General features: G+C 45.1%; 1 protein-coding gene across 8 annotated transcripts in view; it reads right to left on the reverse strand.

Annotated features, from left to right (window-relative positions):
- Positions 1 to 24,504, reverse strand: part of EVC (EvC ciliary complex subunit 1) — an 85,539-nt gene that overhangs the window by 58,623 nt on the left and 2,412 nt on the right. For all 8 annotated transcript variants that reach the window (XM_067735489.1, XM_067735490.1, XM_067735488.1 and 5 more), the window contains exons 2-5: positions 17,995 to 18,120; positions 11,849 to 11,932; positions 9,531 to 9,763; positions 7,992 to 8,076 (exon numbers count right to left, since the gene is read on the reverse strand). In XM_067735489.1, coding sequence (XP_067591590.1) covers positions 7,992 to 8,076; positions 9,531 to 9,763; positions 11,849 to 11,932; positions 17,995 to 18,120 — 528 coding nt within the window. The remainder of the gene's footprint in view (positions 1 to 7,991; positions 8,077 to 9,530; positions 9,764 to 11,848; positions 11,933 to 17,994; positions 18,121 to 24,504) is intronic.

Genomic DNA, 24,504 nt, shown 5'->3' on the forward strand with positions numbered 1-24,504 from the left:
AGTAATTCCAATATTATGTTGAATAAAGGTGGCGAGAGTGGGCATCCTTGTATTGTTCTTGATCTTAGAGGAAAAGCTTTCAGCTTTTCACTGTTGAGTATGATGTTAGTTGCAGGTTTGTCATATATGGACTTTTATTATGTTGAGGTACATTCTCTCTATACCTACTTTGCTGAGTTTTTATCATAAATGCATGTTGAATTTTGTTAAATGCTTTTTCTGTTTTGAGACGGTATGATTTCTATCCTTCATTTTGTTAATGTGGTATATCATGTCGACTGATTTGTGCATGTTGACCATTCTTGCATTCCTGGAATAAATCCCACTTAATTATGGTATATGATCATTTTAATCTGTTGCTGAATTTGGTTTGCTAATATTTTGTTGAGGATTTTTGCATCTATGTTTATCTGAGATATTCGCCTGTAATTTTCTTCTTTTTTTTTCTGGCATCCTTGTCTGGTTTTGGTATCAGGAAAATGCTGGCCTAGTGAAATGAGTTTGGAAGCATTCCCTACTCTTCAATTTTTTGTAAGAGTTTGAGAAGAATAGGTATTAAATCTTCTTTAAGTGTTTGGTAGAATTTACCAGTGAAGCCATCTGGTCCTGTACTTTTGTCTGTCGGGAAGTTTTTGCATACTGATTCAATCCTCTTACTAGTAATCAGTTTATTCAGATTTTTTCTTTTCATGATTCCATCTTGGAAGAGTCCCTGTTTGTAGGAATTTATCCATTTCTTCTTGGTTGTCCAATCGTTGGCACATAATTGTTCATAGTAGTCTTTTATGATCCTTTGTATTTCTGTGGTATCAGTTGTAACTGCTCTTTCATTTCAGATTTTATTTATTTGAGCTCATTCTCTTCTTTTCTTCGTGAAGCTAGTTAAAAGTTTGTCAGTTCTGTTTATCTTTTCAAAGAACCAGGCATTGTTTCATTGACCTTTTCTATGCTTTTTTTAAGTCTATTTCATTTATTTCTGCTCTGATCTTTATTTTCCTTTCTTCTACTAACTTTGGGCTTGGTTTTTTCTTCTTTTTCTAGTTCCTTTAGGTGTAAAATTGGATTGTTTTTCTGAGATTTTCCTTGGTTTTTTTGAGGTAGGCCTGTATGACTATGAACTTCCCTCTAGAAACTGCTTTTGCTGCATCCCATAGATTTTGGTAAATTATATTTCCACTTTTATTTGTCTCAAGGCATTTTGTGATTTCTCCTTTGATTTATTCATTGACCCATTGGCTGTTCAGTAGCACATTGTTTAATATTCACATATTTGTGATTTTTCCAGTTTTCTTCCTGTACAGGTATCCCTCATTTTATTGAACTGTGCTTTATTGCACTTTGCAGATATTTCATTTCTTATAAATTGAAGGTTTGTAGCAACCATGTGTTGAGCAAGTCTATCGGCATCATTTTTCCAACAGCATTTTCTCACTTTGTGTTTCTGTGTAACATTTTGGTAATTCTTGCAATATTTCAAACCCTTCACCAGCAAAAGGATTACAGTTTGCTGTAGGCTCAGATAACGGTTAGCATTTTTAAACAACAAAGTATTTTTTAACTAAGGTATGTACATTGTTCTCATAGACATAATGCCATTGCACACTTAATAGACTACAGTATAGAGTAAACATAACTTTCATATGCACTGGGAAACCAAAAATTCATGTAACTCACTTTATTGTGATATTTGCTTTATTGCAGTCATCTGGAACTGAACCCACAATATCTCCAAGGTATGCCTGTAATCGATATCTAGTTTCATACCATTGTGGTTAGAAAAGTTGCTTGATGTGATTTTGATCTTAAATTTATTGGGACTTGTTTTGTGATTTAACATATCATCTATTTTGGAGAACGTTCCATGTGCGCTTGAGAAGAGTGTGAATTCTGCTGCTTTTGGATGAAATATTCTGTTTATATATATTAAGACTATGTGGTCTAATGTGTACTGTAAGGTTGATGTTTCCTCACTGAATTTCTGTCTGGATGATCAATGCATTGATGTAAATGGGATATTAAAGCCCCCTGCTATAATTGTATTGTTATCAGTTTCTCCCTTTAGATCTGTTAATATCTGCTTCAGATGTTTAGTTGCCCCTATACTGGATGCATAAATATTTACAAATGTTATATCTTCTTGTTGCACTGACCCCTTTATCATTATATAATCCCCCTCTTTTTCTTTTATTACCATCTTTATTTTAAAGTCTACTTTTTTCTCATGTAAGTATAGCTATACCAGCTTTCTTTTGCTTTTAATTTGCATGGAACATCTTTTTCCATGTCTTCACCTTCAGTCCATGTGTGTACTAGTGTACACATATCTTTAATGAGTCTCTTGTAGGCAGTATATAGCTGGGTCTTGTTTTTTTAATCCATTCAGTCACTCTATGTCTTTTGATTAAAGAATTTAGTACTTCTACATTTAAAGTAATTATTGATAGGTATGTACTTATTGCCATTTTGTTAATTATTTTCTGGCTGTTTTGTTGTTACTTTCTGTTCCTTTCTTTTACTCTTGCTCTCTTCCCTTGTGGTTTGATGACTTTCTTTGGTTAGATTCTTTTCTTACTATCTTTTGTGTATCTAATATAGGTGTTTGCTTTGTGGGTACCATGATGCTCATATAATATTTATATATTTAACAGTATATTTTAAGTTGATAGCAAATTAAGTTTGAGTGCAATCTAAAACTCTACATTTCCCACCCACCCTCTGCTCCTGGCATACACATATTATGCTTCTTGATGTCACATTTTACATCTTTTTATTTTGTGTTTCTGTGATTATTATAGTTATAGTTTTACTACTTTTGTCTTTCAATCTTCATACCAACTTTATAAGTGATTAATTAACTACCTTTACTATATAATTACCTTTACTAGTAAGATTTTTACTTTTGTATGCTTTCTTGTTACTAATTAATGCTCTTTCTTCTCAGGTTAAAGAAGTCCCTTTAACAATTCTTGTAAGGTTGCTTTAGTGGTGATGATCTCCTTTAGCTTTGGCTTGTCTGGAAAACCCTTTATCTCTCCAATTCTAAACAATAACCTTGCTGGGCAGAGTTTTCTTGATTGGAAGTTTTTTCCTCTCAGCATTTTAAACCTATCGTGGCACTCCTTCTGGCCTGCAAAGTTTCTGCTGAAAAATCTGCTTAGAGTCTTTTGGGGGTTCCCTTGTAGTTAACAAGTTGTTTTTTAATCTTGTTGCTTTAAGATTCTCTCTTTAACTTTTGACTTTTAAATCTTAACGTATCTTGGTGTGGATCTTTTTGGGTTCATCTTTTTTGGAACTCTCTGGGCTTTCTGGATCTGGATGTCTGTTTCCTTCCCCTGGTTAGGAAAGTTTTCAGCCATTATTTCTTTAAATATGTTTCCTGCCCCTCTCTCTCTTCTCCTTCTGGGACCCCTGGTATTGCGAACATTATTTCATGTGATATTGTCCCATAGATCCCTTAAGCTATCTTCACTTTTTAAAATTCTGTTTTCCTTTTGCTGTTCTGCTTGGGTGCCCTGTCTTCTAGATCACTGATTTTTTCTTCTGCTTCACCTAGTCTACTGTTAAACCCCCTAGTGTATTTTTCAGTTCAGTTATTGTATACTTTGGTTCTGTGACTTCTGTTTGGTACTTATATTTTCTATCTCTTTGCTGAAGTTCTCACTCTGTTCATCCATCCTTCTCCCGAGTTTGATGAGCATTCTATGACCATTATTTGAACTCTTTAATCAGGTAAATTACTTATCTCCTTTTCATTAAGGCTTTTTTCCTGACATTTTATCTTGTTCTTTTGTTTGAACATATTGCTGTTTCCTCATTTTGATTGACTGTGTTTGTTTCTATGTATTAGGCAAAACAGCTACCTCTCCCAGTCTTGAAGAAGTGGACTTGTAAAAGATGAACTTTATCTTTCAATCTTGCCCTAGCTCATGGTTGTCTCTCAAACCTTTGTGATTATCTAAGCAGCCTAATATATTCTTTTTCATTCTTTTCTTTTTTTAAAATTAATTAATTTATTTTTGGCTGTGTTGGGTCTTTGCTGCTGCACGCGGGCTTTCTCTAGTTGCAGTGAGCAGGGGCTACTCTTCGTTGCGGTGAGTGGGCTTCTCATTGTGGTGGCTTCTCTTGTTGTGGAGCATGGGCTCTAGGCGTGTGGGCTTCAGTAGTTGTGGCTCACGGGCTTAGTTCCTCCGCAGCAGCCTAATTTATTCTTGATGGGTCCCACTTGTTGAGGGTATGCCAAGAGTGTTAGTCATGAAGGAGCTGTTCACCAGTTTTTAGGTCTTTTTCAGAGGGATCTATTTCATACGTAGCTAGAGATTCAGTGTGTCCATGGGAGGAGGTGAGAACAGGATCTTCCTACGCAGTCATCTTGGACTGCCCCCGTGGTAAGACATTTTTAAATGCACGGGTGAGCAAATGCTTTTCTCCAAATGTCCACAAAGTAAATATTTTGGGGCTTGCAGGCCATACTATCTCTTTTGCAACTACTGAACTCTGCTGTTACAGCATGAAGGCAGCCATAGGTGATGTGTAAAAGAATAGGTATGGCCAGATTGGCCCAAGGGCCATAGTTTATGATCCTTGTTTTAAGGTTTGTTAAACACTCTTCTGTGCCAGGCTAATATATATATTATCTCAAATGATCATCACAGCAGGAGGTTGGTACAGTATTCCCCATTTTACAGATGAGGAACTCTCAGTTGAGAAATCTGGACAACTGGCCTCATGTCACAAGGGACATCCATGAGGGACAGACCCAGAACTCTTCACCAACCTTCATTATGCTTGCCAATGCTAATAAGCTCTAAAAAGACAAAAATTGTCTTGACTTTCCAACCACTGAAGTCTGAGGCTATGTACAGTAACATTCTTTTCTCAAGATGTTAATCTCAAACCTATTTTCTTTTTGACCCCAAACTGAATCAGTAACGTTTACAGGTCTTGTCCCATTCCTTTGAATTGTAAACACTTTTTAATTTGGAATAATTATGGACTTAGAGGAAGATGAAAAACTGTACAGAGTTCTGTGTGCTTTGTCCCCAGGGGTGACATCTTACATCACTGTGGTACAATATCAAACCTGAAAATGGACATAGGTCCAATACAGTTAACTACAGACCTTACTCAGTTTTCACCCATTTTTACATGCACTCATTTGTGCGTATATGTGTGCGTGTGGATCTATGCAATTTTTCCCCATGTATTGCCACAATCAAGATAGAGAATTTTCCAGCACCAGGAGAAATCCGCTAGTCCTAGTGCTCCTCTGATATTAGCCACCCCCCTCCCACATCCCCTGATCTATTTTCTTTTCTGCCATTCTGCTTTTAAAGGTTACAACTCCACTTCCTAGACAAGCCCAGCACCAGTGTCTTCCTCCTCAAGGGCCACCAGAGAGCTCTAAGCTTCTTGGCTGCATGGTGGTCACATCTGGTCTGAGTCACTTCTGAATCCTGACCTGTGATAGTGGATCTCTACCAGAGAGATGAAATTTGAAGTCTTTGTGTAACATGGTTCCCTCCTGTTCCCCATGTTTCTGTAGGTCTTACACACAATGAAGACATGCCCTGCAGTGAATGGAAGGCCATGCTTAGAAAGCAGCTCTCCCAGGGTGGCGACGGTGTCAACCAGACACATTTCCATTGAGAACCTGCTATGTGTAGGGCACTGTTCTGGGCTCTGAGGATACACAGACCTTGGGCTCAGACAAACCTCATTTGGGTTCTGACTCTGCAGTTTACCAGCTGTGTGATCGTGGGCAACTGACTAGACCTCTCTGAGACTCAGGTTCCTCATGAGTGGAACAGCACTGAGGTTTCAATGAGACCAGACATTTAAAGTGTTTAGCCTAGCAGAGTTTCAGTGTTTCATAAATGATGGTCTGATGACGCAGATCACACAGCCCAACAGAGCCCAGAACTTTGCCTACAGAGAACTTTCAAAGTGGGACTTCACGTCTAGTAATTCCATGGAGTAAAAGCTGGAAGTATATTATTTTCACACCTTTCCTAAAGTGGCCCAGAGAGGGGAAGTGACTTACAAAAAGTCACACAGCTCTTAAGTGTCAAAGGGTGGATTAGAACCCAAGTTTCTAATTCCTAATCTGGTGCTCCTGGAACTTTCCCAGGTTCCAGCTTAAGTATCTCCCTCCAGGGAAGCCTGACCACCTCCCTGAAGCCTACACGCCCTCAGGTCCTCTCTTACAGGCCCTCATGGTACTCCATCATTCGCTTTGTCATACTTTTTGCCTCTGTGCATTTTGTGCAGTCCATTGACTGCCATCTGTCTCCTGGACAGTGGGCTCCATAAAGGCAGGGGCTGTCCCCAGTATTGTGTCCAGAAGGGCGGGGAGGCTGCCCACAGATGAGTGACAGTGAATGCTCTCTTCATGACAGTAGGCTGCTTCCGTGTGGGCATTTGCTGGCTGCTCCAGGGGCGAGGGGCCAGGACCACGTCACTCACCAGCTGGATGGGGCTCTGAGCACAGAAACAATCACCCTCCAGCCTTTGAGAAAATCGCCAGGGCCACCTGCCTCCATGCAGAACCAGGTGTGGCTAAGTGAAAGCAGCCTGCAGCTGCAGGTGGGCTCGTGCTTCATGTCCATGAGCCTCTGCACAGGGGTCTGTGGGGCTGTAGGAACAGGCTCGATTTCTGGAATCCTAGGATGATTTATGGTTTCAAATACTGGCACCTGTTTACGAGGCCCGTTCTGCTCACACAGAGCAAAATTTCTTTCTGTTGCATCCTCAACTTAATATTCTTTTATTTCTCCTGTTTACAATGAAGCACCTGCGGGCATATCTTTGTCTGTCTGTCACTCTCTCCATCTACCCCTCCCTTTCTCTTCCCAACAGGCCTTCTCTCTCCTCCCTTCTCTCTGTAGGTCTCCTCCCTCATTCAGTCATTCAGAGGATGTGTCTCATGGAGAAATAATTCTTTTTTTAAATTTTTTTCATTTTCATTATTTATCTTTGGCTGTGTTGGCTCTTCGTTGCTGCGTGCGGGCTTTCTCTAGTTGCGGCGAGCGGGGGCTACTCTTCGTTGCGGTGTGCAGGTTTCTCACTGCGATGGCTTCCCTTGTTGCAGAGCATGGGCTCTAGGTGCACAGACTTCAGTAGTTGTGGCACGCAGGCTCAGTAGTTGTGGCTCACGGGCTCTAGAGAGCAGGCTCAGTAGTTGTGGTGCATGGGCTTAGTTGCTCCGCAGCATGTGGGATCTTCCTGGTGCAGGGATCGAACCCGTGTCTCCTGCATTGGCAGGCGGATTCTTAACCACTGCGCCACCAGGGAAGCCCGAAATAATTCTTTTTCTTTTTTAAACCCCAGTGGCCTTGCTGCCTGGCTAACCCATGGAGGCTCTGCAGCTACAGTGGGACGCATCCCTCTGATTTTCTGTGACCTGGATCCAGTGTGGATCCACGTGCATCTGGCAGAGACCAACCTTGTTTCCTCCGTGGCTCTGATTTCTCCTTCCTTCGCTCGGAGAATGCACACCCATAAGAAGGTACTCAACTTCCCATCTCAGCCCCAACTTAGAACTTTATGACTTAGGGCCAGTCTCCACTCTGTGCCTCAGTTTCCCCATCTGTAAAGTGGACATAAGGATGGCACCCACCTCGCCAGGTTGTGTGAGCTTTAAAATAACCACCTGTGTAACACCCCCAGGACCTAGTACATAGTGAGCACTCATAAACCTTATGATCCCTATTATCATTCCGCTAAAAATCCTGTGCTCTTTGGTCTCCATCAGGAGGTGTGCGCAGAGAGTAGGTACCCAGCTTTCTGCTTTTAACCCCAGTGGCGCTGGGTAAGGTAAATCCTGCTTCCCGTCTGCAGGCACGAATTGCTTTTCCATTTTGCGGTCGGACGCCTAACCCTGCTCTGCCTTCCCCTGTGGCGGCTCCGCTGTCACCGACACCCGTTTTCCAAGGGTCTCCGGGACTCCATGCACACGGAGAGCCTGTCTCCCGGGTCCCGAGTCCTCTACCTACCATGTGCTTCTCCTGCCTCAGCGCCGTGTCCAGATGCAGCAGGTCTTTCAAGTGAAGGTTGTAGATACACAAGTCGAGGTCCACGCTGCAAAGTCCAAAGAGAAACAGAAGAGACTTTCAGAGTATTTGATGTGGGGGGTAAGGTTACCGAGTTATCAGTACATCCCGGCAGGATAAGCCACGGTGCATCCTGACTCCAGATTTTAAATTCTGCGGCATGCAGAGATTGCTCACAGCCACCCCAGGCGCACAAGGAGCAATCCAAGTAGCCATCTGAAAGCCACCTGTGACTAGAAGGAAACGGCGGCCCGAGACATCAAAGACAGGACACAGGAAGAGACGGAAGGTGAGAGATGAAAAAGAGCACGCCCCCCCAGGCCCCCCCCGGCATTTTCATGTCTAGTGTCACGTGTCATCCTTCCTTTCTGCCATCATGTACACGTTCTCACAGCCATTTACAGATGAGGAAACTGACTCAGGAAATCAAGGGTCAGAGAAATCAAGTAGTGGTCACGTGGTCACGGGGGCAGATAACTGACAGTGTGAAGATAAAGGGCTTTGACCTTTTCTCCGACATAGGCAAATGCATTTTAAATGACTACACTCCCACCTGAACTGTTCAAGTCCTCTTCGTCCAAATGGGAAGAAACACCCCTTCCCAGACAGGCAGGGGAGCCAAGAAGGCTGCAATTAAACGAAGTCCCTCCTTCCCGGGTCCACCTTCAGAGTCAACACCAAGCTCAGGGTTCTGAGCCCACTCTTTGCACAGCCCTGAGCCAGGCCATGCCTGGTTCAAATCACCCAGGGCTCCTTGGACTCACGGAAATTCAGATCTGAGAGAGGCCTGAGGACTGACGTGCAAACCTGCTGACTAGCTTTTTGAGCACCTACTGGGTGCTAAGCCTTACTCTGGGCTGGACAGTTTGGCGATTTAGAGCATGGGCTGCAAGATAAGGTGGTGGGGTCACACCAGGCTCCAACACTCACCTGCTGCGTGACCTTGGGCAAGTCACTCTGCCTCTCTGTGTCTCATTTTATTCTTTGAAAATGAGGGCATCTCATTTTCATATTAGTAGATGCATATTAGCATCTACTATACAACCTTAACAACATAGGGCTGTTAAGAGGAATTAATTCATTGACTGATTAATACTTGCTCATCACTGTGCCTGTCCCAGGCTCCCACTGGGTGGTCGTGCACAGCTGTGAATAAGACAGACCTTCTCCTCGTGCTCAAAAGAGAATTAATCCCTGCAAAGTGCTTAATATTTTGTACACAGAAGACATTTAACCAGTGCTAGCTGCTGCTATACAGTGCACGGGGCAGGTCAGTGATTAAAGGTCCCCTCTGTCTCTCCCCAGGACTCAGGCCTGGCTCCCTGACCCCCATGCTGGCCAACAGCACACATTCAGCTCCAGCTCTGACACTGGGTCACTGTGTGTCCATGGCTGAGTCCTTAACCTCTCTGGGCCTCCACTTCCTCCACTGAGCATGATACAGCCTATCAGTCTGCATCCTCCATCCCACCCCCTCCTCACCTCTCGCAGGTCAGTGCCTCGGGGAAGCTGCTCGCCCCCAGGAAGGTGCGACCAAGGAACCTGTCGTCACTGGCGGCCGAGTGGACGCTGGACGAGGAGCTGCAGTCGTCCTTCTCAGCCTGGCTCAGGCTCCCCAGGCTGCTGGAAGGCGATGCCTCCACGGGCTGGTTCGGCAAGACTGCCTGCTTTAAGGTTCCATGCAGAGATGGGTTGGAGGAACCGTCGGCCAGAGGCTGGGGCAGGAGAGAAAGCGTACTCTCAATCCACATGACCCATCATGAGCGTTTCCGTAATTCCGCGAGTGACACACGCGGTGGCTCCCAGGAAGGCCAAGCCGGGACAGGCAGGGAGGGTATGAGCGGACACCGTGGAGCTTCTGCCCCAGGGGCACGGCCACGGCCCTAGGGGCCTTCGTCACAGCTCTTGTCACATCACTTGTCCCCAAAGCCCAGCCCCTCTGCACCAGGCTCCTCCCCTCCAGCTATTAGCCTGGGTCTGTTCCCCGATGGCCCACCTGTACCCACCCTCGGCCGCCAGCTCTGACCTCCCCAGCAGCCCGCCTGCCCTGCCCCACCTCTCTGGCTGCTGACCCAGACCCCTGGCCCGCTCTGTCCACTGACCTGCCCTCGGATAGACTCAAAGCCCCTTAATGAGGAACTCAAACCCCTTGCACTGCCATGACCACATGAGGTCATAGCCTAGTGCCTGGCACAGCCAGAGAGCTCAGCAAATGTCAGCCATCCCTATGTCCAGCTTCGTCTCCTGCTGCCCCCAGAGGTGCATGCCCAGGTAGCACTGAGCTGGTGGCCAGCTCCAACCCTCACTATCATTTCATGCTTCTGAGCCTTTCCAGACTCTTGTCCCCCTGCCTGAAACACCCCTAACTCACTGTCTGCTGGGCTGAAGCATCCGTCCCTCCAGACACAGACCCCTGAATCTTCCTACCCTGATCCCCGGGCCTGGCCCACACCAGGTTCCACAGGACCCTGGTCATTTCTGTCCTGCCTGCTATCATACGCCATCCTGCAATGTCCGCCAGGCTGGGAGGGCCTCCAGGGTGAGGACAGTGCTCTCCTGACCACTGGATAATCACCAGTGCCCACCACAGAGCCTGCCTGGCACGGGTGCTGATGACGAATGAATGCCCCCGGTCTGGGAGTTCTGCACCTTCCCGCACCCACCAGATGGTGAAGGAAGTGGTTCCCAATGTGTGTTCCGGGGAGCAGTCCCATGAACTATAACCAGTTACTGCTCACTGTGAGGGTCCCACAGAAAAATTAGTTTGGGAAAGTCTGCGTGAACAAGGTAGAATCATTTCTTTGGTACAGGAATTCTCAGAGCTTTCGATAGGCTCTGGCTGTCCTCAAAAGCAAATAATGATTTAAAAAACGGAACACGTGCTGAGTGCGCAGACATCACACACTGTTCTAAGCCCTATGCCTAATTCCCTATCTCATCCTCAAGACAACTGGGTGAGGCAGGAGGGCCATTTACCCCCATTTTATTGATGAAGAAACTGAGGTCCTGAGAAGTCAGGGAATGGCCAAGAGTAAACGGCTGAGATAGGAGCTGGGTTTGAGTCTGTCCTCTTTATCTCCAGGAGAGCAGGCAGCACTTTCCTCAACTTACTTGACCAGGGAACTATTTTTTTCGTGGAGCATCCCATAGGCCGAGGCCTCCTTGAAACATCAAGGAATATGCTGCTCTCTGCAAAACTCCCAGCCACAGGTGTGAACTCCTGGCTCCAGGTGTAAGACCTGAGGGTACGACTCTTGCCCTGCCACTTCCTGCAGTATGACCTTGAGCAGACCATTAACCTCTCCTGGCCTCAGTTTCCTCATGCATAAAGTGGAGAGAACAATATTATTTACCTTCTAGGGATGTTGCAAGGAATACTGAAACGTGTAATGTACGACAAATGCTTAGCACTGTGCCAGCCCCGCAGTAAATGTTCAGCATCAGCTGCTGGCACTAGTCCCAGGGTCTGTAAGGATTAATGTCAGTAACTTGTTAGTATTTGTACTAGTGTTAAAAGGTCAGGGCGGATGCTGCCCTACTGTGCTGTCACCTGGTGTCCCTGTGGATACCTTGCTATATATACCACGGGCATACCCTGTCCCTGACAACACTGTCATGAAATGGACTAACCCTAAAGTTATGCTCCATTACACAGCCACAAAATCATCTCTATTAAAATGACTTGCCATAAAATCCTCAAAAAGGACCCCAAATTGCACATTTAATCCCCCTTCTCCTACCCCAATCTCTAGCACATTACTGGTTAATTGCATTTCTAAGACGGAGCTCAGGACTCTCACCCGGAACTTCTGATTGATGGGATAGACGACTTTTGCCTTCAGTGCAAACGCTGTGATATTGCCATTGAAAGATGGCTCACATTCCTGGGAAGGGAAAAAAAAAACAAATGGCATGGGGGCTTTCAGTAAAATGAAGGACAAACCACCAAGAGTTTCCAAAATGCCACATCCCATGTGTAACAGTGGCCTCGGGAAGGGCCCATAATAAGCACATTTAGTGCTCACTTGCTAGAGGGATGGATGGAGGGATGGAAGGTTGGATGGATGGATGGATGGAAGGATGGATGGATGGATGGATGGATGAATGGATGGATAGACATATGAATGGATGGACAGATGGACAGATGAATGGGCAGGTGGATGGATGGATAGATGGGTGTAGGGATGGGTGTGGGAGGGGTAGATGTACAGATGGGTGGGTGGGCGAACGGACCAAAGTTAAAGAGCACATTCTTCATTTAATTCCAAGCGGTCAGCTTTGGAAGAAGTAAGGATTTAAATAACTTGACAACACCAAAAGGTTTCCTAAAACTTGTGAACCACTTTTTGGTGGAATAAGGAACCATATATTTTTAGCATTGCCAGGTGTATAAGCACTTACGTGTGGCAATATGCATGCAAGGCTTTTGATTAGACCCTTAAATGAAAAGCAGTGGTTGGGGCTTCCCTGGTGGCGCAGTGGTTGAGAGTCCGCCTGCCGAGGCAGGGGACACGGGTTCGTGCCCCGGTCCGGGAAGATCCCACATGCCGCGGAGCGGCTGGGCCCGTGAGCCATGGCCGCTGAGCCTGCGCGTCTGGAGCCTGTGCTCCGCAACGGGAGAGGCCACAACGGTGAGAGGCCCGCGTACCACAAAAAAAAAAAAATAGTGGTTGGACAGGTCTTTTCACTTTTCTGAGCCTCAGTGTTCCCAGACAGTAAGCAGGTAGCGCATCTGCCCCCAAGGACGGTGTGGATAAAGCTCCCAGCAGAGCTGCTGGAACACAGCAGAAGTGAGGCGATGGACAGCTATAAGTCACGGTGTAAAGAGCCACCAACAAACACTGCGCAGGGATCATCTCCCCACCCGCAGCTGGATGGACTGACTCGTGCCTGCTCCACACGGTATAGAAAGGCCCCACATCCTTTCCATATCGCTCTCCTGTCAGGGTCGCCCCTGCACTTTGCACGGTCGGTGCTGAATAAATGCTTGGCCACAACCAGCGGGTGAATGAAGTTGAGCGGGCAGCAGTTCAGGAACCCGGCACTCCAGGCCGGGAGGAATCTCTACTCAGCAATTCTGAACTGGCTGGCAGGTGAAAACTGCATCCACATCGATTCCAATGCTTTGCAACTAAATCTTAAAAAAAAGAATTCCATAACAAATGACTGATTTCTGATTGCTGAGTTCTCCTTGGAATTACATATCCTATCACGAGGAAAGCAGAAGAATTTATGGCTTCCTCACGTTGTGTGACGTTGAAACAGCACCTGACAGAGCCCGTGACGTGGCCCGTATACATCTCCCGAGAGGGTGTCGCCGTGTGCCCTTCTGAGCAGGGCAGGGGGGAAGCTCTGGGGCAAGGGCCCCAGTTCTTGTCATGTCTATCTCTCTCTTTGGACTCGCAAAAACAGATTTAGATGACAAGAATGGGGAAAGACCACCAACATGTGGTCCTTAAACTTAAGGACCATTCATATGTCCATCTATCCATCCTTAAACTTCCAAGGATCCTGCCATTTCCCAGATGGGGAAGATGACACAGAGAGGTTGAGCTGTGCGCCCAAGGTGACACAGCTATTAAATGTCAGAATCAGGATCTGAATCAAATTCCCTGGCTCCAGAGTCCCTCCTCTTCAGCTGACACCATCCATCTCCTTCGACATGACATAAATGAGAACAAGAGGAAAAGCCATGCTTCACCACGCCCCAGGGACACAAGTTGGATCCTGAGATACTTGTCGCTCCCATATCTGCCACATCCAATCGACCACAAATCCCACCAACTTCACCTCCTAAACGTCTCTCAAATCCACAGCCCTGGCCCAAGCCACCATTATATTTACCCCAAGGGGCAGCAACAGCCTCTTCCCTGGCTCCCCATCCATGTATTGAGGGCCTACTATGTGCTGGCATTTGACGCGTGTTTGTTCATTTCCTTATCACACGACAGTCAGCTTGGGGAGGTTGATGCTAAAACCCTTCCTGGCTTTCCTTGGATCCGAGGGAGCAGAGCAAGGTCCGTCCCCAGCTCCCAGCAGCCAGTCCCACTCTCTTAGCTGGGGGACTGGTACAACAGCAAAGCGTGGCAGTAAGACCAAAAAGACTGACTTCAGAACGGGTGACATAATCTGTGGGGCCCCGTGCAAAATGAAAACAGCGGCAGGGCGGGTGGGTCTTAGTCAAAATGATTAAGAATTTCAAGACAGCAGAGTCCAGAAACTGGCAGGGGGCAGGAGGAGAAGGGGGCGTGGTGACTGGGCACGGGGTCTGTGTGACCATAGGGCATGTCCACCTATGAAGCCGGCCCTGGCTGATGGTCCAGTGGAAACACACTTTTTCAAGGAACGATGCACAAGCAGAAAGAGCACTGTGCATTTTTTTTTTTTTTTTTTTTACGATACACGGGCCTCTCACTGTTGTGGCCTCTCCCGTTGCGGAGCACAGGCTCCGGACGCGCAGGCTCAGCGGCCATGGCTCACGGGCCCAGCCGCTCCGCGGCATGTGGGATCTTCCCGGACCGGGGCACGAACCCGTGTCCCCTGCATCGGCAGGCGGACCCTCAACCACTGCGCCACCAGGGAAGCCCGCACTGCGCATTTTTAAACTCCTTCCAAACAAAGGTGAAAAGAAAGGACAGAATGAAAGGGGTAGAAAATGAGAGGAAGGCTTGGTCTCTGCCTTCCAGGAGTGCATCTTCTAAAGAGGAGACACCAAACAAACATTGCATTTCAGGGGAAAAACATAATATAGGAAGCAAAGAATATAGACACAGGGGTCCACCTGAGATGGACAGAAGCAGAACCTGGGAACCGGGAGCCTGGCTGTTTTCAGTTTTTCACGGCTCTTCTTATTAAGTTCAGAAGTCCTCCAAAGTCTGATCATCTCCCCAACCACAGCAACACAATTATTCAGAAAATTGGCTGTAGTGCAAATTTACAATGTAAAACTTCTTCAACTGAAGCAGTGCGATTATTCTGAAAATTAGCTAAAACATAATTGTAGGAAAAGAAAAGCCATTTCACTCTCTGACAAAAGGTGCTCTTTGCGGCAAATGCACAAATACCTCCAGAGGAGAGGTATGCACCCTCCCTCCTCCACAGCCAAAGGACAGGAGGAGGCTGGGGAGTAGCATGCCTCAGAGCCTTCTGGAATTTTGTTTGTTTGTGGCTAACGTGAGCTATTTATCAAAACAGAGTTCATGCAAGGAGTGCCGTGGACCCCACATGCCTTGGTTTTCTGGGCATTGGAGCATGTCAGAGTTACAGCTCAACTGGCCCTGTCAAAATCAGTCCTGTCCTCATTCCTTGACAAGCTCAGCCTGCAGAGGGCAGGGGCATTTTGGCAAAGCCGGTCACTGGAACGGGCAGACCTTTAACTTAACCCTTGGCAATTATTAGCTTGATAATGGGCATCGGCGAGGCACAGCTAATGGTTAACAGGTAAAACATTACTAGGTGGAAGAAATGGGTTAGATAGACTTCTGGGGAGGTGGAGAGACTTGGCTCCCTGGCAAAGACTGACTCATTCTGTGGTAGGACTGTTCACAGGGTTGATTCATGGGTGACCCTGTGGGGCCGCCACCACTACTGTCAACACAAAACTGAGAACCCTGAGGCTCAGAGAGGTTATTTCTCTTGCCCAACATCACACAGCACACAGGTGGCAGAGCTGGGCCTGGGTTCCAGGATTCTGGATCCCAAAGCCAACATTGTTTGTATCATATCTGAGGCTGCCCTCTCTGTGAGAAGGGTTTTTTTTTTTCAGATAGGTTTATTGAGATATAATTTATGCAACTGAACCATGTAAATTGAATACTTTTTGGTATATTTACAGATATGTGCAACCATTACCACAGTCAGTTTTAGAACATTTTTATCATCTCAGTAGGAAACCTGTACCCTTTAGCTATTACCCCTACCCCTTCCATTCCCCGCCCCACCCTAAGCGACCACCAATCTACTTTTGGTGTCTGTAAGTTTACCTGTTCTGGACATTTCAGATGAATGGAATCCTATAACATGTGGTCCTTTGTGACTGGCTTCTTTCAGTTAGCATACTATTTTCAAGTTTCATTCATGTTGTTTTTGTGCTGAACAGTATTCCATTGTATGGAAGGACCACATTCTGTTCATTCATTCGTCAGCTGATGGACATTTGGGTTTCCACGTTTTGGCTATTGTGATTAGGGCTGTCAGGAACATTTGTGCACATGTTTTTGCGTGGACGTATGTTTTCATTGCTGTGAGCAGGGTTTTAATCCTATGGGGTGAGGGGAACAGAGGCATAGGGATAGATGAGGGAAAGAGAGAAACTAAGACAGGGATATATCACAAAGCTACACTGTCACACTCTCACACACAGGCCCACAGAGATGCACATGGAGAGAGATACACAAAAACAGAGATGGACATGCAGCGAGATGCACTGATACACACATAGACAGACACACATGGAAAGACAAGCACCTGGAAACAGAGAGGCTGGGAGTGTGAGCTCGAGACACACAGCACAGACAAGGAAGGGAGGACTCATCTCCGCGAACAGCCAGGCGCTCTCTCTTCCTCTCCAGCTCCCCACGTCTCAGCCCTGGGAGGGCAGCTGATTGCTCCACAGGATCTGGCCCAGCGTGGGGAAGGGAAGCCCTGTCTCCAGAACCCTTGGGAAGTACAGACAGGGGGGTGACTCGAACACTGAATTTTCAGCTTAACTAGAAGCTTTTCCTATTCATTTCCAACTTTTTGGTGAAATTTGTTTTAGAATACCCAATGCACTTTCCTTGACTGGTAAGCAGAAGCTGCAGAACATGACTGAGTGTCAGAGGCTGCAGGGTGTGGGGAAGCAGCCCTCCCGGGCAGGAGCTGAACACCCCCAGGCCCAAATGTCAGCTACGTGACTGAGGACAGTGACCTGGCTCCACGAGCCTCAGTTTCCCCATCTGGAAAATGGGCAAATAAACAAGGTCTACATCATGGGGTGCTGAGAAGATTGCATGAGAGAATTCACACGAGTGTTTACATGACTCAAAAATGACACGTGAAAATGCCTGGAATTCAGTAGATGCTAAATAAGAAACTTGGTTCCAATCTTTCCCCTTTTCCCAGCACCTCTCTCTCTCTCTCTCTCTCTCTCTCTCTCTCTCTCTCTCTCTCCCCCTACCTACCTACCTAGATGTCTATATTCACCTTTGGGCAATTGAGGCTGGAGTCAAATGGGCAAATGACTGGAGTCTGGTCCTTTCTAGGGACTAGGAAGTGACTAGAAAGAACACATCTTTGGAAGAAACGCCCTCTCCATCCATGGAGCTTATGCAGGAAGTGATGCCCTATGGGCTGATTCAGGCTGGATGGAGCGGGGAGAGGAGTAACGAGGAAGGTACAGGGAGCACCCATCTTTTAACATCTCCATCAGAGGCCCAGAACTCCCACTCCTAGATATTTACTTAAAAGAAATAAAACAAAATGAAAACAAACAAACTTACACACAAACATTCACAGAAGCCTTGTTCAGAACAGCCAAGCACTGGAAAACAACCCACACTGTGACACATCCCCACAGCAGGCTGAGCCATTAATAGGGACAAGTGCAACGACGACCTGGATCAGCAGGCACAGGAAAGCATGTGATTGTATTCATGTAAAATTCTAGAACAGCAAAACCAATCATGGCGATGGAAATCACAGCAGTGGCTGCCTATGAAAGGGGCACTAGAGAACTTCCCGGAGTAAAGGAACGTTCCCGACTGGGGTGTTGGTTACAGGGGTGTATACACTTGTCACTCATTAAACTGTAAGCTTAAAATTTGTGCATTTTTTCTATGTAAATTATACCTCAAAAAGAAGCCTACTGGGACATGAGATCTGTTGGGGCTCCTCTGGATGAAATCCAGGTAGGGCACGGGATACCCAGCGTGAGTCTCTTCCAATGCACCCCAAACACCCAGCTTACGTTCAGAGCCTCCTCATCCTTTGAAGTCAGTGCTTCTCTCTTCCTCCTCCTGGATGGGGAGCCGGCTTCCGACGGCGTCTGAACGTTAGGTTCCAAATTCTTGAGCAGACTCTGAGAGTCATCTTTCTAAAATCCAAAGGTGGGGTGGGGGGAACACATTGAAATTGGTCAGCCTAGTGCCCCTGTGACATTAGCCATCTACTCCCCACCCCCAGCCATCACGGCTGCTCATCTCTGCTCCGGGCCTGGCCCTCTGTGTGCAGTGCTTCCCTCCACCTGGAGTCAGGTCCACATCCTTCAAGACTGTCCAGGTGTCACCCTCCTGACAAGCCCCAAAGCCCCATCTCAGCATGTCCTCAGGACCTGGAGGCAATACTTGGATCAAAGCTCATTCCAGGGCTTCCTTGGTGGTGCAGTGGTTAAGAATCCGCCTGCCAATTCAGGGGACATGGGTTCGAGCCCCGGGCCAGGAAGATCTCACATGCCGCTGAGCAACTAAGCCCGTGTGCCACAACTACTATAGCCTGCACTCTAGAGCCCGCGAGCCACAACTACTGAGCCCGCCAGCCACAACTACTGAGCCCGCATGCCACAACTACTGAAGCCCGTGCATTGCAACGAAGAGTAGTCCCTGCAACTAGAGAAAGCCCTCATGCAGCAACGAAGACCCAACGCAGCCAAAAATAAATCAGTTAATTAATTAATTAATTAATTTTTAAAAAGCTCATTCCATTGTTTTTCTGAGTTGGTCCCCACTTCCCCAGCTCCTGTAGCCTGTGAGCTCCTTGGGGTGGGGTAACTGCTTAACATGGAGAATGACACATAAATATTAAAATTCCTGTTACTTCCTATAATGTGACTGGATAATTTTTTTTTTTTAACATCTTTATTGGAGTATAATTGCTTTACAATGGTGTGTTAGTTTCTGCTTTATAACAAAGTGAATCAGTCATACATAAACATATGTTCCCATATGTCTTCCCTGTTGCGTCTCCCTCCCTCCCACCCTCCCCATCCCACCCCTCCAGGCTGTCACAAAGCACCGAGCCAATATCCCTGTGCCATGCGGCTGCTTCCCACTAGCTAGCTACCTTACTGCGTTTGTTAGTGTGTATATGCCCATGACTCTCTCTCGCCCTGTCACAGCTCACCCTTCCCCCTCCCCATAACCTCAAGTCCGTTCTCTAAGAGGTCTGCGTCTTTATTCCTGCTTTACCCCTAGGTTCTTCATGACATTTTTTTCTTAAATTCCATATATATGTGTTAGCATACGGTATTTGTCTTTTTCTTTCTGACTTACTTCACTCTGTATGACAGACTCTAGGTCTATCCACCTCATTACAAATAGCTCAATTTCGTTTCTTTTTATGGCTGAGTAATATTCCATTGTATATATGTGCCACCTCTTCTTTATCCATTCATCCGATGACGGGCACTTAGGTTGTTTCCATCTCCGGGCTATTGTAAATAGAGCTGCAATGAACATTTTGGTACATGACTCTTTTTGAATTTTGGTTTTCTCAGGGTATATGCCCAGTAGTGGGATTGCTGGGTCATATGGTAGTTCTATTTGTAGTTTTTTAAGGAAACTCCATACTGTTCTCCATAGTGGCTGAACCAATTCACATTCCCACCAGCAGTGCAAGAGTGTTCCCTTTTCTCCACACCCTCTCCAGCATTTATTGTTTGTAGATTTTTTGATGATGGCCATTCTGACTGGTGTGAGATGATATCTCATTGTAGTTTTGATTTGCATTTCTCTAATGATTAATGATGTTGAGCATTCTTTCATGTGTTTGTTGGCAGTCTGTATATCTTCTTTGGAGAAATGTCTATTTAGGTCTTCTGCCCATTTTTGGATTGGGTTGTTTGTTTTCTTGTTATTGAGCTGCATGAGCTGCTTGTAAATTTTGGAGATTAATCCTTTGTCGGTTGCTTCATTTGCGAATATTTTCTCCCATTCTGAGGGTTGTCTTTTGGTCTTGTTTATGGTTTCCTTTGCTGTGCAAAAGCTTTGAAGTTTCATTAGGTCCCATTTGTTTATTTTTGTTTTTATTTCCATTACTCTAGGAGGTGGGTCAGAAAGGATCTTGCTGTGATTTATGTCATAGAGTGTTCTGCCTATGTTTTCCTCTAAGAGTTTGGCATTCCTATATACTAATGATGAAAAATCTGAAAGTGAAATCAAGAAAACACTCCCATTTACCATTGCAACAAAAAGAATAAAATATCTAGGAATAAACCTACCTAAGGAGACAAAAGACCTGTATGCAGAAAATTATAAGACACTGATGAAAGAAATTAAAGATGATATAAATAGATGGAGAGATATACCATGTTCTTGGATTGGAAGAATCAACATTGTGAAAATGACTCTACTACCCAAAGCAATCTATAGATTCAATGCAATCCCTATCAAACTACCACTGGCATTTTTCACAGAACTAGAACAAAAAATTTCACAATTTGTATGGAAACACAAAAGACCCCGAATAGCCAAAGCAATCTTGAGAACGAAAGAAGGAACTGGAGGAATCAGGCTCCCTGACTTCAGACTATACTACAAAGCTACAGTCATCAAGACGGTATGGTACTGGCACAAAAACAGAAAGATAGATCAATGGAACAGGATAGAAAGCCCAGAGATAAACCCATGCACATATGGACACCTTATCTTTGATAAAGGTGGCAGTAATGTACAATGGAGAAAGGACAGCCTCTTCAATAAGTGGTGCTGGGAAAACTGGACAGGTACATGTAAAAGTATGAGATTAGATCACTCCCTAACACCATACACAAAAATAAGCTCAAAATGGATTAAAGACCTAAATGTAAGGCCAGAAACTATCAAACTCTTAGTGATTGGATAATTTTTAAGACAATATCTTAGGTAACCTTAAACTACAGAATGGTTTCTGTTGTGAGCTACAGTTTATGCTCATTATTTGTGGATTCTGTATTTGCAAATTTGCCTACTTGGTAAATTTATTTGTAATCCCCCAAACCGACACTTGGGGTGCATTTGCGGTCCTTCCTGGACACGAGCAGAAATGTGAAAAATGTGAATTGCCCGATGTGCGGTTTCCAAATGAGAATTGAACAAGGCCACACTCTACTTTCTGTCTGAGCTCATACTGCAAACAAGTGTCCTTTCTATGTTCTATTTAGTACCGTTCTTTTTTAGCATTTTTGTTGGTGATTTTGTTGAAAATGACCCCTAAGTGCTGTCTAGTGTTTCTAAGGACAAGAAGACTGTGATGTGCCTTATGGAGAAAATGTATGTATGAGATTCCCTTTGTTCAGGCATGAGTTATAGTGCTATCGGCTGTGAGTTCAAGGTTAATGAATCAGCCATGTTAAATGAGGCATCTTTAAACAGAAACACACATAAACACACGTATTGATTGGTTAATGAAAATATTGTGACCAGGATCTTGTAGAAACAAAATCCTGCATCTCCCCTGGGAGCAATGCTTCAGTATTTGCTAATCCTACGTTTGCACTGATTATATAGAACATAATTATCTACTGTATTGAAAATCCTATTATGCCAGAGACACTTATCAAGCCTCTCTTTGACCACTGGCTGCTCATAGATATAATCTTGAACCGAGGATATATCACCAGTTTGTCATTGAGTTAGTAACCAACTATTATAGAGCATCTACTCAGTGACAAGCCTTAATCTAGTCACTGGGGATAGAGTAATGAACAAAACAAACAAAGCTGCTGCCTTCATGGAGTTTACATTCTAGTGACAGAAGAGAGACATAAGCAAACAAAGAAATAAATATATAGTGTGTTGGAGGCGTAAGTGCTATAGGGAAAATCAATGGAGGATGGGGGAATGGTGAGTGATGGGAGGGGAAGGCCTCTTGGACAAGGTGGCATTTGAAAAGAAACTTGATGGAAGTGAGAGAGCAAGCCATTCAGATATCACAGGGACAAGCATTTCAGGGTAAGGGCACAGCAAGTGCAAAGGCCCTGAGGCACAAGCGTGCTCAGCATGCCCAGGGAAGCCCATGTGTCTGGAGCAGTTGGGGGTGGGGTAGGCAAGGTTAGATGAAGCCAGAGATTTGGGGGTTGTTTGTTTAGCAGCCATAGCTGACCAGCACAAGGCTTCTGCAGGGAAGGACCCGGTCCAATCACTGTACAGTAAAGACTCCAGGAGAAAAACCTCAGTCACCCAAGAAAGAGTATCAGATTTTTTGCTCCCCAATTAAAAATGGCCTGGGGATCAAGGGTCACCAGCCATTTCAGGACAGATTCTAATATGAAAGACAAACCCCAAAACAAACAAAAGGAAAAAGCAGGCAGGAAATAGACACTGCATGGGGAAAAGAAAACTAAAAACAAACACTTATAATATCCTCAGAGAGATAAGAGAAGATTTTATAGTCACAAAATAAGAACAGGCTAGTAAAAACATAGAATATTCTGAGGACAAAAAGAACTCTTGAAAACTAAGAATATGAAAAACTCAGTACAAGTATAAAGTTGAGAAAAGTCTCCCAAAAAACAGCATAAAGAGATCAAAAATAGGAGAGAAGGAAGATAATGAGAGGCCCAATTTAATCAAAAACTGATAGGAGTTCCTGAAAGAAGCAACAGAACATAGAGGAAGAAAAGAGTCATTAAAGACATCAAGAAAATGAGTTTCTAGATTGAAAGGGCCTTCTGAAAGCACAGCACAATAAGTAGCATTCGATTTCCACCAAGACCCATCCTGGTGCATTTCACATACTGGGAGTAAAGAAAAGATCCTTTAAGATTCTATTGAGGAACAGAAGGAAAAAAAGAGAGATACCATGCAAAATATCAAGGATCAGAATACAACCTGATTCCTCAACATCACCAATGGAAATTGAAAGACAAATGGAGAAAATGCCTTCAAAATTCTGGGGGAAAATTATTTCCAAGCTGGAATTCTATCACTTAACTACTCTAACCAAATTAAGTATAAAGATAGAAAAAAGATATTTTCAGACATAGAAATTCTCAAAAGAACTTCCACCTATCCTTTTCTCAGAAAGCTACTGGAAGATGTGCTCCACCCAAATGAGGAAATTAGCCAATAAAGACAGTGCAGGAGATCCTGAAAGAGGGTCCAACCCAGGAGAGAGGTGAAGAAGTTCCAGCATGATGGCCCCAAGAGGTGCCAATGGTGACAGCAAAAGCCTACAGCAGATGTTTCTCGAACTTTCAGAATAAAGAGACCATGGGAGGGCTTGTTAAACACAGCTTGCTGGACCCACCTCCAGAGATTCTCATCGGTGAATCTGGGGTGGGGCCCAAGAACTGGCATTTCTAACAAGCTCCCAGGTGACGCTGATGAGATTGCTCTGGTTCACTATGAGAGCAGCAACGGTCTAGAGGCAACCGGCTCATATTGGAGAGTTCAGAAGCTTTCTGGGAGAGAAGTTTTCCTAGAAGATAAAACTGATCAAATACCTAATGTATTCAAATGTCTTAAAAGAAAATGTAGACAAATGGGGGAAAGTTTACTGTTAAACAGATGATAAGTACACAGAGTCTAAGCAAATGAAAAAAACGGGTAATTATTCATTTCAGGGAAAACACAGTATTGTGCAAAAAAGGAAAGTAATCCTAAGTACAGCGGATCCTTGGTTGACAGTGAATTATGTTTACAGAATTGTAATAGCGAAAACACCAAATACTGATTTCACCAAAATTACCCCATAACCACATAGGGAGGTGGTGACGGTGGATGGGGAGGGTGGAAATAGGAAGGAGGGGAGAAGAGAGCTAAATCACTGCGCACTTCCTCAGTGGGAAGTCGAGCAGCCATGTCAGCAGGTTATTTAGAAGTAAATGACCAAGATGGCCAGCTGAACAAGAGTCGAATATGATGGCTTCTGAAAAGTGGGAAATGGTTGCAAATGAACATTTTAAATTATGTGAATGTGTAACTTTGATGCAAAAAAAAAAGTTTTAATGATGAAATAAATAAAACTAATAAACAAAATAAAACAGAAACCACAAAGGGAAAGGGGTGCAAGACAGAATTATGAGCTGGGTGACCTGGACCACAGGAGGAGAACAGAGTACCCGGGACCCAAGAGGGAGGAAGTGTCTGATCCAGCCTGAGGTTGGGAACACTTCCCTACATGGTTTTCTTTCTGGGTCCTGAAGGATGGGTGGGACAAGAGGCAAGGAACAGATGTGCAGAAGTGCAGCGACATCTGGGAATCAAGGGGATTCTGGGTGGCTGGATGCATGGGCGCCCATGTCCCAGGGAAGGTCAGTCACCTTATATACCATGCGAGGAAACTGGACGTGATCTTGTTCAGGTAACCAGGAGCCACTGGAGGTTTTTAACTAGGACAGTCATATTGCTTCTATTTTAGAAATAGAAACTAGAGGCGGGAGACGGAGGAAAGGAGGACACTTAGAAAGGAGTGCTACAAAGGTCACATCCAAACCATCAGAAAATCCAATCAGCCCTACCCTTGAGCCAGAGGCCCCTCCATAGCTACAAACCTGGTCTGA

This window comes from Pseudorca crassidens, chromosome 4, assembly GCF_039906515.1.
Source record: "Pseudorca crassidens isolate mPseCra1 chromosome 4, mPseCra1.hap1, whole genome shotgun sequence".
Classification (NCBI taxonomy): domain Eukaryota; kingdom Metazoa; phylum Chordata; class Mammalia; order Artiodactyla; family Delphinidae; genus Pseudorca; species Pseudorca crassidens.